This window comes from Carassius gibelio, chromosome B23 (genome assembly GCF_023724105.1).
Source record: "Carassius gibelio isolate Cgi1373 ecotype wild population from Czech Republic chromosome B23, carGib1.2-hapl.c, whole genome shotgun sequence".
Lineage (NCBI taxonomy): Eukaryota > Metazoa > Chordata > Actinopteri > Cypriniformes > Cyprinidae > Carassius > Carassius gibelio.
The window spans coordinates 22,142,963-22,158,172 of NC_068418.1; the positions used below are offsets into that span (position 1 = coordinate 22,142,963).

Here is a 15,210-nt window from a genome sequence, read left to right on the forward strand (position 1 = left end):
GAGCTGATTGATGAAGCCACGCCCACCTAGCGCGACGGCATTGTCAGCAGCGGCAATCCACCTGTCACTCAAGTGACCACGCCCTTAATTATGCAGAACTTTAAGGCTTAATATAATTTAAACGGATGAGTTATAAAAAAATGCATCCCCCTCACAGTTGTCATGAAGGGCAAAATTAGCAATATAGACCAAAATCATTTTTTGAACCAGGCTGTAAACATGTTTTTTTCTGCTGTAAAGTTGGGCATTTTAACATGGGGAGTCTATGGGACTGACTCTCTTCTGCAGCCAGCCTCAAGCGGCCAGTCGATGATTTGCAGTTTTAGTCACTTCCTTATTGGCCTCACGAGAGAGAGCGCGAGGTTGCCGCTCGGTTAAAACTTACTATACAACCATAGACATATAAATACCTAGACGCCTCATTGGCCGCTCGACCGCACGTCAACATCGCCGCCATATTGGAGCGGGCAACTCTCATAACTCTCACATCAGGACAGAAGAAAACATACCTGACTCATCGACAGATTGGACACCTACAAACCGTCACACGATAATAAAAACAGACTCCGAAGTGCTGATCTGAATCAACAGAGTCAGGAACAGGCTCCGAAGTGCTGATCTGAATCAACAGAGTCAGGAACAGGCTCCGAAGTCCCGATCTGAATCAACAGAGTAGCGAACAGACTCCGAAGTGCCGATCTGAATCAACCGAGTCGCGAACAGGCTCCGAAGTCCCGATCTGAATCAACCGAGTCGCGAACAGGCTCCGAAGTGCCGATCTGAATCAACTGAGTCGCGAACAGGCTCCGAAGTGCCGATCTGAATCAACAGAGTCGCGAACAGGCTCCGAAGTGCCGATCTGAATCAACTGAGTCGCAAACAGGCTCCGAAGTGCCGATCTGAATCAACCGAGTCGCGAACATGCTCCGATGTGCCGATCTGAATCAACAGAGTCGCGAACAGGCTCCGAAGTGCCGATCTGAGTCAACAGAGTCGCGAACAAGCTCCGAAGTGCCGATCTGAATCAACCGAGTCGCAAACAGGCTCCAAAGTGCCGCCCAACATATATGGAAAAACAAACCACTGTTTCAAAATGAGTGTTTTCTGCATGAGTGTGTTTAATGTGCATTATAGAACAAAATGTCAAGCAAGCACCGTCAAGTATTTTACATTATTTGACTCATTAATTGAATAAAATAGAAAATCTTGAGGGAAGTGGTGGGGAATTAATGTTTATTAGTCAGGTTTTGTCTTCACAAATAAACCACTCTATTCCCAGAGAAAGGCAGAACTGAAAACTTAAATAAAATGTGTTTCTTGAGCTGAGATTGATTCAGAGGATTTTCTATATATATATATATATATATATATATATATATATATATATATATATATATATATATATATATATATATATATATATATATATATATATATATATAAATCATCAAGTGAGACAAATGTGATCTTTCAATTAATAATTTTCCAAACCTTACTAATCAACTGGAGGCAAAAATTTTTTTAACTGTTTTTTAATCTCTGAAATTGGTTGGTAAGTGAGAACGTGTTTTTATTCAGTAAAAACCGCAGCTCCCCCGTTTACTTTCATTTGTTTTAGGTTTTAAGGCAGTCTTGCCATCACTAACATGGCGGACGCGTTGACGTATCGCGGCAACGGCTCAAAGCGGCCAATGAGGCGTCTAGGTATTTACAACTACAGAGGGCCAAAACCAAAGTCCAATCACATGGCACTTCTTGTCATGTGACATGAAAAACACGATTTGATTGGTCTAACGTTGCTTGAAAAAAAATCCCGGAAGAGAATCAAGAGGAAAGCAAATTATTTACAGCGATATTATCCCAATGAAGAACACATAAGCTACTGAAAATTAATATATAGGATTTTTTTCCAGACATGGCAGATACATTCAGTCTCCAAAAGGTTCTGGAAGCATTCAGATCAAGTATGAGTGAGAATAAGGAGGTTTACATTAAATATTATATAGCAGGATGGCAAGAGCTGGTCTCGTGAGTACCTTTTTTATACTGTTTATATATTGTTTTATACTGTTTATTTACTGTTTTTATACTGTCTATATTATAGTCGTGGGATATTTAAAGAAGTGATGCCACATCTCGTGAAATATTAAGAACATTTTATTTTATATTTAATTATTATTTTGAATGAATGTAAATGTATATTGTCATTTAAAAGCTTTTAATGCTCAGCTGTAAAATGCATTGGTCAAAAAATTTAGAAAAGCCATCTGTGTATAAAGACTATGAGCAATAAAAAAAAAAAAAAATGCAGTAATGTAAATCCCTATTTTTTTCCCACCATCAGCTTCATGAATAGTTTAGGGAACGTGTTTTCTTTCATCTCCAAGGATGTGGTCAGCAAAATCCAGATCCTAGAGAACTTCCTCTCAGGAGAAAACGGGTCCTATTATGCCACCATCCAGTCCATGGTGAAGTATGAGCTGGAGAATGACCTGGTGGACCTCACCAAAAGAGACAGCCACCCAGAATCTGGCTGCCGCACTCTTCTGAGGCTCCATCGGGCTCTGCGCTGGCTGGAGCTGTTCCTGGAGAGACTACGAACCAGCAGCGAGGACAGCAAGACCTCCGTCATGTGTTCTGATGCCTATAACGAGTCTCTGGCTCAGCACCACCCCTGGCTCATCCGGAAAGCTGTCGGCGTGGCGTTCTGTGTCCTTCCAGGGCGGGACACATTCTTTGATGTGATGAATGCGGGGGATCACACGCAAGTGGTGGCTCTGTTGGGAGAGTCTTTGCCTCTCATTGCTGAAGTCTACCAGATCACAGAAGACTTGTATGCGAAGAACAACCTCCTGGAGTTGCCATAGAGGGGGGCTGAGATGTATTTTTATCTTAACACTAATTAATACACAATCCTTGTGGCACATCTACAAACATCAACTTATTTGTCTGGCTTTTTATAAACCAAACAAACATGCAATATGCAGATTTAATGCTCATTTTAAGCTATCAACTACACAACACCAAGTGGGCATTAAATGCTGGGTGTACTTCAATATATTTGAGCTTAGGGAACAATATAAAGCTATTTAAAGGCAAAGGATGTGCATGATACATATTTAAATTAGAATTTAAAAGTGAACTAATGTATATTTGAATATATAGCTCTTTTTTTCGTGAGTGTTAATTATTTTATTGGAAATACTTTTACTTGAATTCATGTCGAATGTGCGTCATACATCTGCAGTTTTGTTGAAACTACAAAGCGGGGATTTTGTAGTGAATGTATAAATAATATGTAATTAAATAATTGAAAATAATTTTCTAAGGAATGTGTTTTTGTTATGGTTTTTCTCATATTATATTTAAAATTAAAATAACACTGAGCAATAATTTTTGGGATGATGGTATTTACTACTTTCAGTATTAAAAACTTCATTTACAGATTAACAAACCACATACTTTTTAGCAAGCAATACAACGCTATTTAGTTAATCTATATATTAGGGCTGCACGATTCTGGATAAATTGAGAATCACGATTTTTTGATCTCATATAGAGATCACGATTCTCCTACGTTTCTTTATTATTATTATTACTATTAACATTATCATTATCACAAGTATATAAATTAATTATTTTATTTTGCAAGGATTCTTTAAATTGATCAAGTGTGACAAAGACATTTATAACAAAATATTTATATTACACACAATTATTGTTCTTCTGAACTTTCTATCAAAGAAACCTGAAAAAAATCTACTCATCTGTTTTCAACATAATAATAATAATAATAATAATAATGTTTTTTTTGAACGGCAAAACAGCATATTAGAATGATTTCTGAAGATCATGTGACACTGAAGACTGGAGTAATGATGCTGAAAATACAGCTGCACACCACAGAAATAAATTACATTTTAAAATACATTCAAGTGAAAGCAGTTATTTTAAATGGTAAAAATATTTCAAAACTTTACTGTTTTTGCTGTACTTTGGATCAGATAAATATAGTTTGGTGAGCAGAAGAGACTTTAAAAAAACATTACACATCTTATGGTTCAAAAACTTTTGACTGGTAGTGTATATATAATATATTTAAAACCCCAGTTTTTTTAATATTAGAATGATGAAAAAGTTGTTTAGATCACTGATTCAACGACTCACTCATAAACCTACTACACTTGTTTCATTTCTGGATGAATCAGCGTTTTTGAACGATTCTCTTGAATGAAAAATTAATTCATTGACAAATAAATTAAGACACTTGTCGCCACCTATTGGTGAAACAATGCAATCGACACAAACGTTATTTAAAGCGCAGTACTTTCAAAAGGGGATTTGTTATATTTTGATCGCTGCCATATAGACATCAATGTTTATATTTAAACTATAAACTTTATCCCAGTATTTCTGTGATAATATAAATGACTGTAAGACAGATATAATACTGTGTAGTTGAAAAGACTGTTTGTGAAGATGTTTCTTAACCAAACATGGTAAGAGCTCTCTCTGTGTCAGCGGCAGTGCGCGCACGGATTTGAAGATCGTCGTCTTTTAGAAATGAGATCGAGAGGGTGTCTGAATCGAGATCGCGATCTTTTAACGATTAATCGTGCAGCTCTAATATATATATTTTTTTTTTCACGTTTCTTCCAAAGTGACTTTTTTGGCCTCAAATTGCTTAAAGGTTTTTAGGAGATGTGAATATCTCATATTAGTAAATATCCCACATGAATTCATGAGTAACGATATGAAATAACATAAAATGTGACCGTGATTATATATATATAATTTATATATTAAATGTAATATATATATTTATAACAACCTGAAAATAAATGAATAAATAAATTATAGCATTATATTGTACCACAAACAAGAAAAATAACCCCTTACGGAAATTAACCATGGTTTTACCACAAATAATAATAATAAAAATTCATGGTTACTATAACTAAATCATGCTCTTCAAGTTTACTCTTTACTATAATCAACATCTTGCTTGACAAAATCTGTCAAGAACCAGTTTGGGTCATAAACAATGGGAAGAGTTAGACATAACGGACATCTAGATAAAATATATGATATATTACAGATAAAAAAGTTTTACATTTTGCTTAAAGAAAGTGGTCATTAAGTGTGTTTAGGACCATTAAGAAGTTTTTGCTTTGACATTAATTTTTTTATTTTTATAATTACAGTTTATATACAGTTTTCTTACAAACTTTTGATTTACACAAAATAAAAGAATCCAAAAAGTTTTTTTCCCCTTTATACAACTTTTTTTGTCTTTTGATTCAAGACTGGATGTTCGATGCAGGTCTACAAGCTATAATAAAGGTGTTGTCTTTTGCACAGTGGATGCAGGGAGTTGGAGACTAAAAAAAGCAAAAATGAAAAAAGTATACATTTTTGCAAACACGTAAAAATGATTGATATCCCCACATAGAAATCAGCCAAATGGTAGTTTTATTATTATAAGAATATATAGGAAACAACTATAAAACCCTAAATGCAGCAATGTACAAAAAAATGAAACGGAAATGCTGCAGCTAAATGTAATCACAAATGGGTTTCGGTCAAACAAGGTGCCTTAATTTAAGCAGCAAAAATGTAAACAAACTCAAATAATTTAGCATTTCGCAAACAACAGTAGAGCAGCTATTCCTAACAATATAGCTACAATACAACATCACTCCTCAGTAGCTTTTTATACTTTGTAAAAGTAACACATTTCCTGCAACGGAAAAGAACATCTGAGCAAATAATTCACAGTTCAACTAAAACTTTAACTACTATTTGGTCTTTCTGAACAGAACAAAAACTCTTTTTCAAAGAGCTTAAATGCTTTTTGCAGTTCAAGTACAATGGCATTGCTACACATCAAAATAATACTCTATTGTATTTTTCATAATAATTCTCATTTAAAATGATCTTTTATTCTAAAGTTCTCTTGTCTTGAGGAATGTTAGTGTTTTGAGTTGGTCTTAAGAGACTGTGTCATTTGTGCGCCTTATTATAATTTTGTACCAATCAGTAGGCATGTAAACCATATTTATCAGAGATTCTTTTCCTAACTTTTATCTTATTAGATACTGTGATGGAATAAATACTGAAGTCTGTTATAATTCTATTCACAGACAAAACCAAAAGTAGTCCACTTTCTTCACAGCGCAGCCCTATGCAAGGTATGCTTCATTAGTCAAATAGATAACAGAAAAAATGCCTATGTAAAACTCTCCCCTGTAAACAAGATTAAATGTAGGAATTAGTACGGCAATTCACTTCAAAATCAAAACAAACTGTCAAACGCAAACTGATTCAAAAAGTCCTGTAACGGCTAGAAGCATAGCATCAACATTATTTGGCATTAAGCTTGAGTTAAAGCATATTCTCCTAAATATGAGTTAATAATGTATGTAAACATCTGTCTTTGTAATGCAGATTTTTCAAGCATCAAATCTGACAAGGTAACAGCAGAACTGATATTTATGAAAATAATGTAGAGTGCTTCATCACTTCAGTTGGCGATTTTTTCAATTTCATCGAGATCATCTGTGTCCAGCCTCCCAATTTTCTTATCTGTTGGATAAAACAAATTAGTAAAATAAAACATTTAAGCTCATTTTATAATTATTTATTATTTTTGTAATTTACACATATACATATATATACACACACACACACACACACACACATGAAAAGTTCCAATGCAAAAGCCTCTAAAAGCCATCTTGGTCTAGACATGACAGGGTGGACAAAGCATTCATTTGTAGTTAATATTGCTGAAAAGTCAAATTAATGGGGCTGGGCTATATAAGATGTGATTGAGGATGTAATTATATTATTTAAAGATTACACATGGCTTACATAACATTTTTTATGTATTCATATTTTGAAAGCAAACAAATAACCCTGTTTAAGAAAGAGACATCATTCCTTTCAGAAAATATAATTTGCATCATAATTTTGCAATGAAAACGTATTTAACAGTAATATATATGTCCTTGACAAGGTGGGCATATCTTATGTTTTATTATCGAATAATGGCCCACAATTATCTAAAGAAAAATGCGTGGGAGCGGAGCTAATATGTTTCTATAGTACTTGACCAAGCGAATGGGAAAGTTAAACCAAAATTTTTGAGTATCGTGAGGGTTTGAAAAGCACTCTACAGTATGGTGATATAGACCCATATGTACAGGGGGAGAAAGATCTATGATTAATCAAAATATTCAATAATAATTCTAAGATTAAAAAAAATTAATAGATAATTTTTCATACATACTATTACATACTACAGGTGAACTATTGATATAAACTAATGGAAACACTTACTAAAATGCCTCTCATATGTCTTGAGAATCTCCATGCTGCGCTGACTGTCCACCATGTTGACAGCGAGTCCTCTCTTACCAAAACGTCCTGTTCTGCCGATCCGGTGGAGGTACGTTTCATTGTCTGGATTGCCATCTTTGTCCAGAGGGAGGTCAAAGTTGATCACCACTGACACTTGTTCAACATCAATACCTTGTGGATGGAAAGCTTGATTACTGAAGACTACAGAATTTACACACAGATGAGAAAGGACCAAATACTCCCAACTTTTGGTTAAAATAGAAACTCTATATTCTCTCAAGGCTGCAGAAATACATCTTATTAGATGCAATGGTGTACTTGCCTCTTGCACAGACATTAGTAGTGATGAGAACTTTCTCCTTGCCATCTCTGAAACGTTCAATAACTGCAGCTCTCTGCTCGACTACCATTTCCCCACTGAGCAGCGCCACCTGGTGGCCTTCCTTAGACAGCTGGCCGGCGAGCCAGTTGGCTGTTTTCCGAGTCTGAGAAAAGATGACAATATAGGATGATTAAATGAAAGAAACGCAAACTAATAGATATCAACCAGAGGCAAACAGACTCACATGACAGAAGATCATAGCTTGTGCGATAGTGATGGCTCCGTAGATGTTACAGAGTGCGTTGAACTTGTCCTCTTTGCTGTTGCAGAGCACGTAGTACTGCTTGATAGTGTCCAGGGTCTCCTCTTCTCGCTTAAGCTTGATGATGTTGGGATCTGGCACGACCCGCTCTGCAAACTTCCACACAGAGTCCTCAAAGGTGGCAGAGAAAAGTAACATCTGACAGCCTTTGGGCAGCATTCTGTCAGTGATGGGAAATAGAAACCATTTATACTTTATCTCGTGCTAAACCTATCTATTTCTTTAAAAAAATAAATGTCACAGACATCATTTTGAAGGACAATGAGTTAGTTTTTTGTGAAAATATGCAAAACTATCAGAGGAAAATAAGGATATCAATTAATGTAATCTTTGTGTTCAAATTAAATAAAAAAGTTGTTTACAAAACAAAATATGTTCTTTACACCCTGAAAACACAGAAGCAAACACAAAATTTTTAGTTCTTTTATATTATATATAATATAATCCTTTAATCATGAATTTTCTTTTAAAAAAAAACACTTGTATTTTTCAAGAATTTTAGTATTAGAACAATTTTTGTTTTGTTTTTTTAATCTGAAAATCATGTTAATCTTTGAAGAGGAGTTTTTATGTCACTGTACATTTCTGTCAAGAAGTACTTTTTTAATGTAATTGCTTTTTCGCTCACAATTCAGACTTTTTTCACCTCATAATTCATAAATGTGAGATACAGACTCAAGATACTGTATGAATTTAGAATTCTAAAAAATAATTGCAAGACATAAACTTAGAATTTTATTTCTTGCAATTCTGACTTTATAATGAGGTCTTTTTTCCCTCTGAATCTCGCAAACAAAATGGCAATTTTTTTTTAAAGCTGTCCCACTACTTATTTTTTTACTTAATAATAAAAGTGAAAATGAATTATTTTTTTAAACAATTATTTCTTACATTAAAAATATATATAATAATTATATATCCACAAGGTAGGGCAACAACATTTTTTAATTATACAGTAGATCAAAATCATAATAGATCATATAATCCGCAGCATGTCTTCAAACGCTAGGCTGAGTTCACCTCTGAATGCGGATGCTCTGGTCCTGGTGTCCCTGTGTGGCGATCATCACATCGGCCTCGTCTAGAACAAACACTTTGATCTTTTTGGGGTCGATGAGCTTCAGCTTAACGCACCAGTCTAGAACCGTCCCAGGTGTGCCGATGACAATCTGCTCCTTGATCTTAACGCCACGCTCCACTGGCAGAGGGCACAGCAGCCATCACGCATTTAAATCTGCTTTACACATCACACGATTCTGAGGCTTCATTTCACCACTTACTTTTATGTCCTCGAACAGCATATGCCAGTTTGACTTCTGGATAAAACTTGCCCATCTGCTCAATAACTTTCCCCGTCTGCAGAGCAAGCTCATATGTGGGAGAAATGCACAAACACTGCAGGACAGACACAGATTGGACACCAAAGTATTAACAGCATTTACATTATAGTTCACACTGAAATGACCCTTGTGACTTTAATGATTACATTTATAAAAACATGAGGCTGAGTACATGGCAGAAAAAGTTTTTTTTCATACAAAAAAGGAATTTAATTCATTTCTAATTTTTTTTTGCAGGTCAGAATTGTGATCTATAAACTTAAGAAATCTTAGTAAATTTTTTTCCCCCTCCAAGTTCTGAGTTGACATTTTGTAATTCTGCCAAGGAATAAATAAAGGTAACTGTGAATGTTTATCTTACAATTTGAACTTTGAAGATTCTGAGATATGAACTTTATTGAAAGGAATAAACGAATAGATATTAAACTAACAGATAGGGCTATATTTTTCCCAGCTGATTAAACACAGTACATTCAGGCAGTTCTTTACTGCTTCAATTCTGAAATGTTATGTTTAAATATGCAAATGTTTCATTATGTAATGAACCTAAAATCTAAAAATTGACCAGTGTCTGAAAAAACAAAACAAAGGTTTTGACCTGCAGCATCTTGCCTCTAGTCAGAATGAAAGGGAACATAAGAGTGAATCTCAGTTTTCAAACTCACCTGAGGCCATTTTAAGCCTGGGTCCACATGACTGAGCATGGCCAGCACGAAGGCAGCTGTTTTACCAGTGCCAGACTGAGACTGAGCGATCAGATTCTGAGGTCTGGAAGTGAAGGAAACACATTAGAGTCAGGGAAACATACGAGTCTATTAAACCTCAATTCACACGTATACCCAGATATTTCACATAAACTTTTGGATAGTCCAATTTTATTAATCAAATATTCAATCTGTGGGCTTTTAGTTAAAATAAAACCATAATAATAATTCTAGTTGTATATATCAATGGTTTTGAGCCCATACAGGATCATAGTGAAATCAACTTTTTGCTCCTAACCTATAATATGAACTCTATATTAAATTAAAATAAAATTGACAAAAAATGTGGACTTACGGTTCGGCGAGCATCATGGGAAGCGCATTCTCTTGGATTTTAGAAGGTCTGTTGAAGCCCATTTCATAGACGCCTTTGAGCAACTGTGGTTTCCTAAGTTACACAAATTAAAATGAATAAAATTGACTTATGTATGCTGTCTGAGAGCTTTCCATATATATTGGATGCTCTTTTTTTATATTAAGTTCTCCCATATATTGAACAGATTGTTAGCAGTGATTGTTCTGAATGTTAGGAATGTAAAATACAGTTCAAAGGTTTGGGGTCGACACAAGATACAAATAAAACTGCATTATTTTTACAATTTAAAATAAATGTTTTCTATTTGAATACATTTAAAAAATGTCATTTATTCTTGCGATGCAAAGATGGATTTTCAGTAGTGGTCAACCGATATATTGCCAAGGCTGATATTTTTCAAATATCGGCATCGATCGATAAGTTTTTCTGTCCGATGTGTTCGAAGCGGGACTTTTATTTTGACAGCGCTGAGAGCGGCAGCCCCTGAGCACGCACAGTGCTCACACTCTCTTTCTTGTTTGTTGTCGTCGTTAACAGTTCTGTCTAATACATATAGAAGTCTGTGTAATAATTAGATAGAACGGTTAAATAAAGGAATTAATGTATACAGAAAGTATTATAACGATTGCTTTTATATTAGGCCTTTTAGTAGAAAGGTAAACATTATAATACATTCTCGTTGCCGTCAGAATTACAAAAATATGCATTTATATAATTTAAACAAATCTTTGAATGCTTAATGAACATTTAATTTCACAAACTTAGTCAAATCCATCTGTGAGATCTTGTGAAGTGTGTATTCAGCATGATCGTGTGTTCTCTCTGTGACGGTCAGTCATTGTGAATTGAATGGTTTTAAACTTTAAACTCGTGATTTCAAATTATGCTGCGCTTTATGCATTTGCCCACTGTCATATTCATGTCACTTTCACTGTGTGCTATATGTAAAATGAGGGTTAACCTGGCTTTATTTAAAAAATATGATTCCTAGTGCACACAAACTTCCCAGAATTCTGAGTGGCCTGTTGATTACAGTGTTTACTTTCTTTTTAATTACATTTTTATTAACTATTCATTTATTTGTGAAAAATACTGTCATCTAATGTTTCTTTTACACATTTATTTTTTAATCCATTGTCAAATTATTTCAAATTTCTTAAATATTAATAATAATTTTAAAAAATTATATTGGCTTTATATCGGCTTTCCGCCCCCCTGCTTTCCAAGATATCGGCATCGGCTGTCAAAAAAAAATATATAGATCTCGACCACTTATTTTCAGGATCATTACTCCAGTCTTCAGTGTCACATGATTCTTCAGAAATCATTCTAATATTTTGCTGCAATCTACTTTTTGTTTAATATAAACATTTAAAAAAGATGTGCTGCTTAATATTTTTGTGAAAAATTGCCCTCAGATCTCTGAATGGTTGTGTCATTTCAGTTTTTTTCCTCAGATAGCACTGTTTTAAAGCACTCACAGTCTCAGCTCCTCGAAGGTCTTTACTGAATAAAGTGGTGAGTTTGGGTCCCTCTGAAGAACCTCCACTTGGTTTGTGTTGTTGACCACATTGCTTCTGATCAGCTTGTTTAGGAGAGACTGTGTGGCTCTGTCCTCTAAATAGTAGATTAGGAAAGAAACAGGCTACTATGATGGTCTTTTACAGTTAATCCATAAAGCTTAGATGTTATTTGAATAAGTAACTTAAGATGTAACCCCACACTTTTTAAACTACTTAAGTACTTACAGCAGCTTAAGAATCAGAATCACTCACAAAAATCTGTTGCGCTAAACTACGCAAATAAATTAACTATATATTTTGGTCCTATGTTGACTCTAAATGCAGACTGCAGTTTAAAAATGAACCTTTTTCCTCTTCGTCGGATTTGTCGCCATCATCTATGATACAGGAGAGAAAAAATAGATGGTCAGAAAATGCTAAGAAATATTTTCATGCAATTATTGTTAACGGTTATGTTTTGTCGAAACAAATAATAGTTAAAATAATAGTGCACACACAAAAACTGTAATTTAATCACTTTCATGTCACTTCAAATATGTATGACTTTGTTCAGTAGATGAACTAAAAAGGGAGACAGAAAAGGACTGATTGTTCCTTGCATCAAGAACCAGATAATAGCAAGGTTATTATTATGACGTGATTTTGGGCTGTTCCTCACAAAAATATTGCATGACTTGAAAGTATTAGAATAAAAGTGCACACTTATAATGACACTTTATAGTACTTTTGCACTATTTTTGAAGATTGCAAGCTCCAGTTCCCATTTACTGTAACTGTATGGACAAAAAAATTATCTACATTTTTTTTTTTTTAATTTAAGTTTCTCCTTTTGTGTTACACAGAAGTCATACAAGTCTGGAACATCATGAACAAGTAAATTGTGAGTGAACTATGCTTTAATGCAATTTAATAATGCAAAAAATGACTACCATCAGTCTGATGTAAATTGGCATCTCCCGCTTCCATAATCCGCAAGTTCCCAATCTGTTTTCAAACAAGAACATTTACCGTTTTAATACATTTGAGTCAATATCTAATAATTAACATTCATAATTTATGAGTCAATAACGTCTCAAACTGATTAAACAAAAGTCGATGATGATATAAATGAAGCAGAACTGTTTGCTGCTAATCATACAAGTCCTTTATTGCTAACGTGTATTATACAAACACACACCAAATTACGTTAGCTTTCAAACTAAAACTACGCACGTTAACAGTTGAACTGTTGCTGCTAGATATAAAATCTCATACAGGCAGTGTCTCAAAACTTAAATAAAAAGTATATTGATGGCCAAAACCTTGTTTGGACATTTCAAACAAGCCTGTGACATGCAGAAATGCTGTCTAGGTAAGTCAGTTACCATAGCCAGCTCACTAGGATTTTGAGACACAGCCAGCGCCTGACTCAACGCTGCTAGTCCGCTAATCCATTACAACACAATTAAACCGCATTTTCACTCACAGTCTTGGTTGTAGACTCTTGTTCGTCCACAGCTAGAGCCCACGAGTCGGTTGCCATCGCTTCAGTGGAAGATATGTAAACTATTAGGCGGACTTGATAAGTCTTCCGATGGGCTTCACTTCACTGCACTCGACTCGGTTAGTTTCGCGAGAACACGCACACTGACAGCGCGCGCACAGAACGCTGTCCGGCCGGAAGTTAGCACAGGTCACTCAGTTCCAGTCAAAAGACTAGAGATTACAAAAGTGACTTTGGGTCAGGTTTACTGTTTATTGCAAGCAGTTTCCTGTAAGTATCTGGGTTTTAGTTCAAACAAATTAAATGCTACTGTAAGTTAGTATACCGTATTTCTATAATAAGCCATTAGAGCAGACAAATATACCCTCAGTGTCTCATTTTTTGCTTATATTGATTGAACTTCACTTAAACTATCAGCTTTATTGTTGGCTCCTTGGTAACCAACCACATTTTCTATTTTTTTATGCATTATATATAAAGAAATAAACGTATTTATTTATTTATTGTGAATTCCGTGCACCAAATTAAAATTTCAGTTTCATCATATTTTTTTATAAATGTGACCCTAGACACACAAAATCAATCATAAGGGTCAATTATTTTATACATCATCTGAAATGTTGAATAAATAAGCTTTCCATTCATGTTTGTTTGGACAATATTTGGCCGAGATACAACTGAAAAATCTGGAATCTGAGGGTGAAATGTAGTTCAAATGTTCTTAACAATGCATATTACTTAACAAAATTTAAGTTTTGATATATTTAAGATAATAAATTTACGAAATATCTTCATGGAACATAATCTTTACTTGATATCCCAATGATTTTTGGCATAAAAGAAAAATCGATCATTTTGACCCATACAATGTTGCTACAAAAATAGCCGTGTTACTTATGATGGGTTTTGTGATCCAGGGTCACATACTGTACTAAATTATAGCAATTTGCAAAATGTATTCATTGCAATAATTGTTGGCCAAAGCAATGGTTAGACATTATTTACATTAACTTACTTTTTTACTTAAAAATGGTTCCACCCTTATGAAAATTAACCTGTTTTATTTTAGAAAAATGTAAGTAACCATGTTTTTTTGATGTATTGATTACCATTTGTATAACCACAGTTTAACTACAAATACTATGGTTAAACTGTGATTAGTTTAGCAAAACCATGGTTAATTTGTGTTTTCCATGGTAACTATAATCATGGGTTTTGGTTTAATTTGCAGTAAAACCATGGATAATTTTTATTGTGACCATTAATCTCTCACATGTAAAACATGTAGTAATATGGTATTTTGCAAGCGATAGTTGATGAGTACTCTATAATCTAGGAGAGGAAAGGCACAGTGTACATAATGACACAATGTGTTTTGGCTACACATTTCTTGATAGTTCCCTTTTTACTTGAATACCTTCATTATCATCATATAGGAAACCATAGTTGATGTAACCATGGTAATAAAGAGACATGCTTGTTTTTGCCTGTGGTTACTTTGCTCTTGCTAGAAATGCCAAAGTTAGGTTATGGTCATCATGTAAGAATAATGATTACAGAATTTTCCATTAAAATCTTTAAAATCTTTTTTCTGATCTATTTAAATCCATTATACAGATTTTATTGATGCCCTAACCTTATGTTGCACTTTTTAGAAGCCATGCTCTTTTTGTACAGTTATTAATTTAGAATATGCTTTTATCCAAAACGATTGATTAATACAACAATGGGATTTATCCTGTTTGGACCATGCTTGTTTTCTAAAAAAAAAAAAAACT

General features: G+C 34.3%; 2 protein-coding genes across 3 annotated transcripts; one reads left to right on the top strand and one right to left on the bottom strand.

Annotated features, from left to right (window-relative positions):
* Positions 1-1,786: 1,786 nt before the first annotated feature.
* LOC128011755 (ceramide-1-phosphate transfer protein) lies at positions 1,787-3,320 on the top strand. Of its 2 annotated transcripts, none has more exons than XM_052594459.1 (2): positions 1,787-2,028; positions 2,345-3,320. In XM_052594459.1, the coding sequence occupies exons 1-2, from the start codon at positions 1,916-1,918 to the stop codon at positions 2,865-2,867; spliced, it is 636 nt and encodes a 211-aa protein (XP_052450419.1). In that variant the 5' UTR covers positions 1,787-1,915; the 3' UTR covers positions 2,868-3,320. The 2 variants fall into 2 exon arrangements, with proteins under 2 accessions (XP_052450419.1, XP_052450421.1); XM_052594461.1 differs by having other exon boundaries at positions 1,868-2,028; positions 2,388-3,320.
* A 2,137-nt stretch (positions 3,321-5,457) lies between these two features.
* On the bottom strand, positions 5,458-13,616 carry ddx19a (DEAD-box helicase 19a). The gene is made up of 12 exons (XM_052593182.1): positions 13,415-13,616; positions 12,879-12,933; positions 12,294-12,326; positions 11,908-12,043; positions 10,406-10,498; positions 10,012-10,114; positions 9,287-9,401; positions 9,027-9,204; positions 7,929-8,166; positions 7,685-7,847; positions 7,342-7,533; positions 5,458-6,585 (listed from the first exon to the last, which is right to left on the bottom strand). Exons 1-12 carry the CDS (start codon positions 13,469-13,471, stop codon positions 6,524-6,526), a joined length of 1,425 nt encoding a protein of 474 aa, XP_052449142.1. The 5' UTR covers positions 13,472-13,616; the 3' UTR covers positions 5,458-6,523.
* Positions 13,617-15,210: the final 1,594 nt, after the last annotated feature.

Bases quoted from the DNA above. Each gene is read 5' to 3' on its own strand.
- LOC128011755 (XM_052594459.1), top strand. From the start codon at position 1,916: ATGGCAGATACATTCAGTCTCCAAAAGGTTCTGGAAGCATTCAGATCA. The intron at 2,029-2,344 runs GTGAGTACCTTT...TCCCACCATCAG, and splicing joins GGATGGCAAGAGCTGGTCTC to CTTCATGAATAGTTTAGGGA.
- ddx19a (XM_052593182.1), bottom strand. From the start codon at position 13,471: ATGGCAACCGACTCGTGGGCTCTAGCTGTGGACGAACAAGAGTCTACA. The intron at 8,167-9,026 runs GTGAACTCAGCC...CATCACTGACAG, and splicing joins CAGAGCATCCGCATTCAGAG to AATGCTGCCCAAAGGCTGTC. The intron at 7,534-7,684 runs GCAAGTACACCA...TCCATCCACAAG, and splicing joins TACTAATGTCTGTGCAAGAG to GTATTGATGTTGAACAAGTG.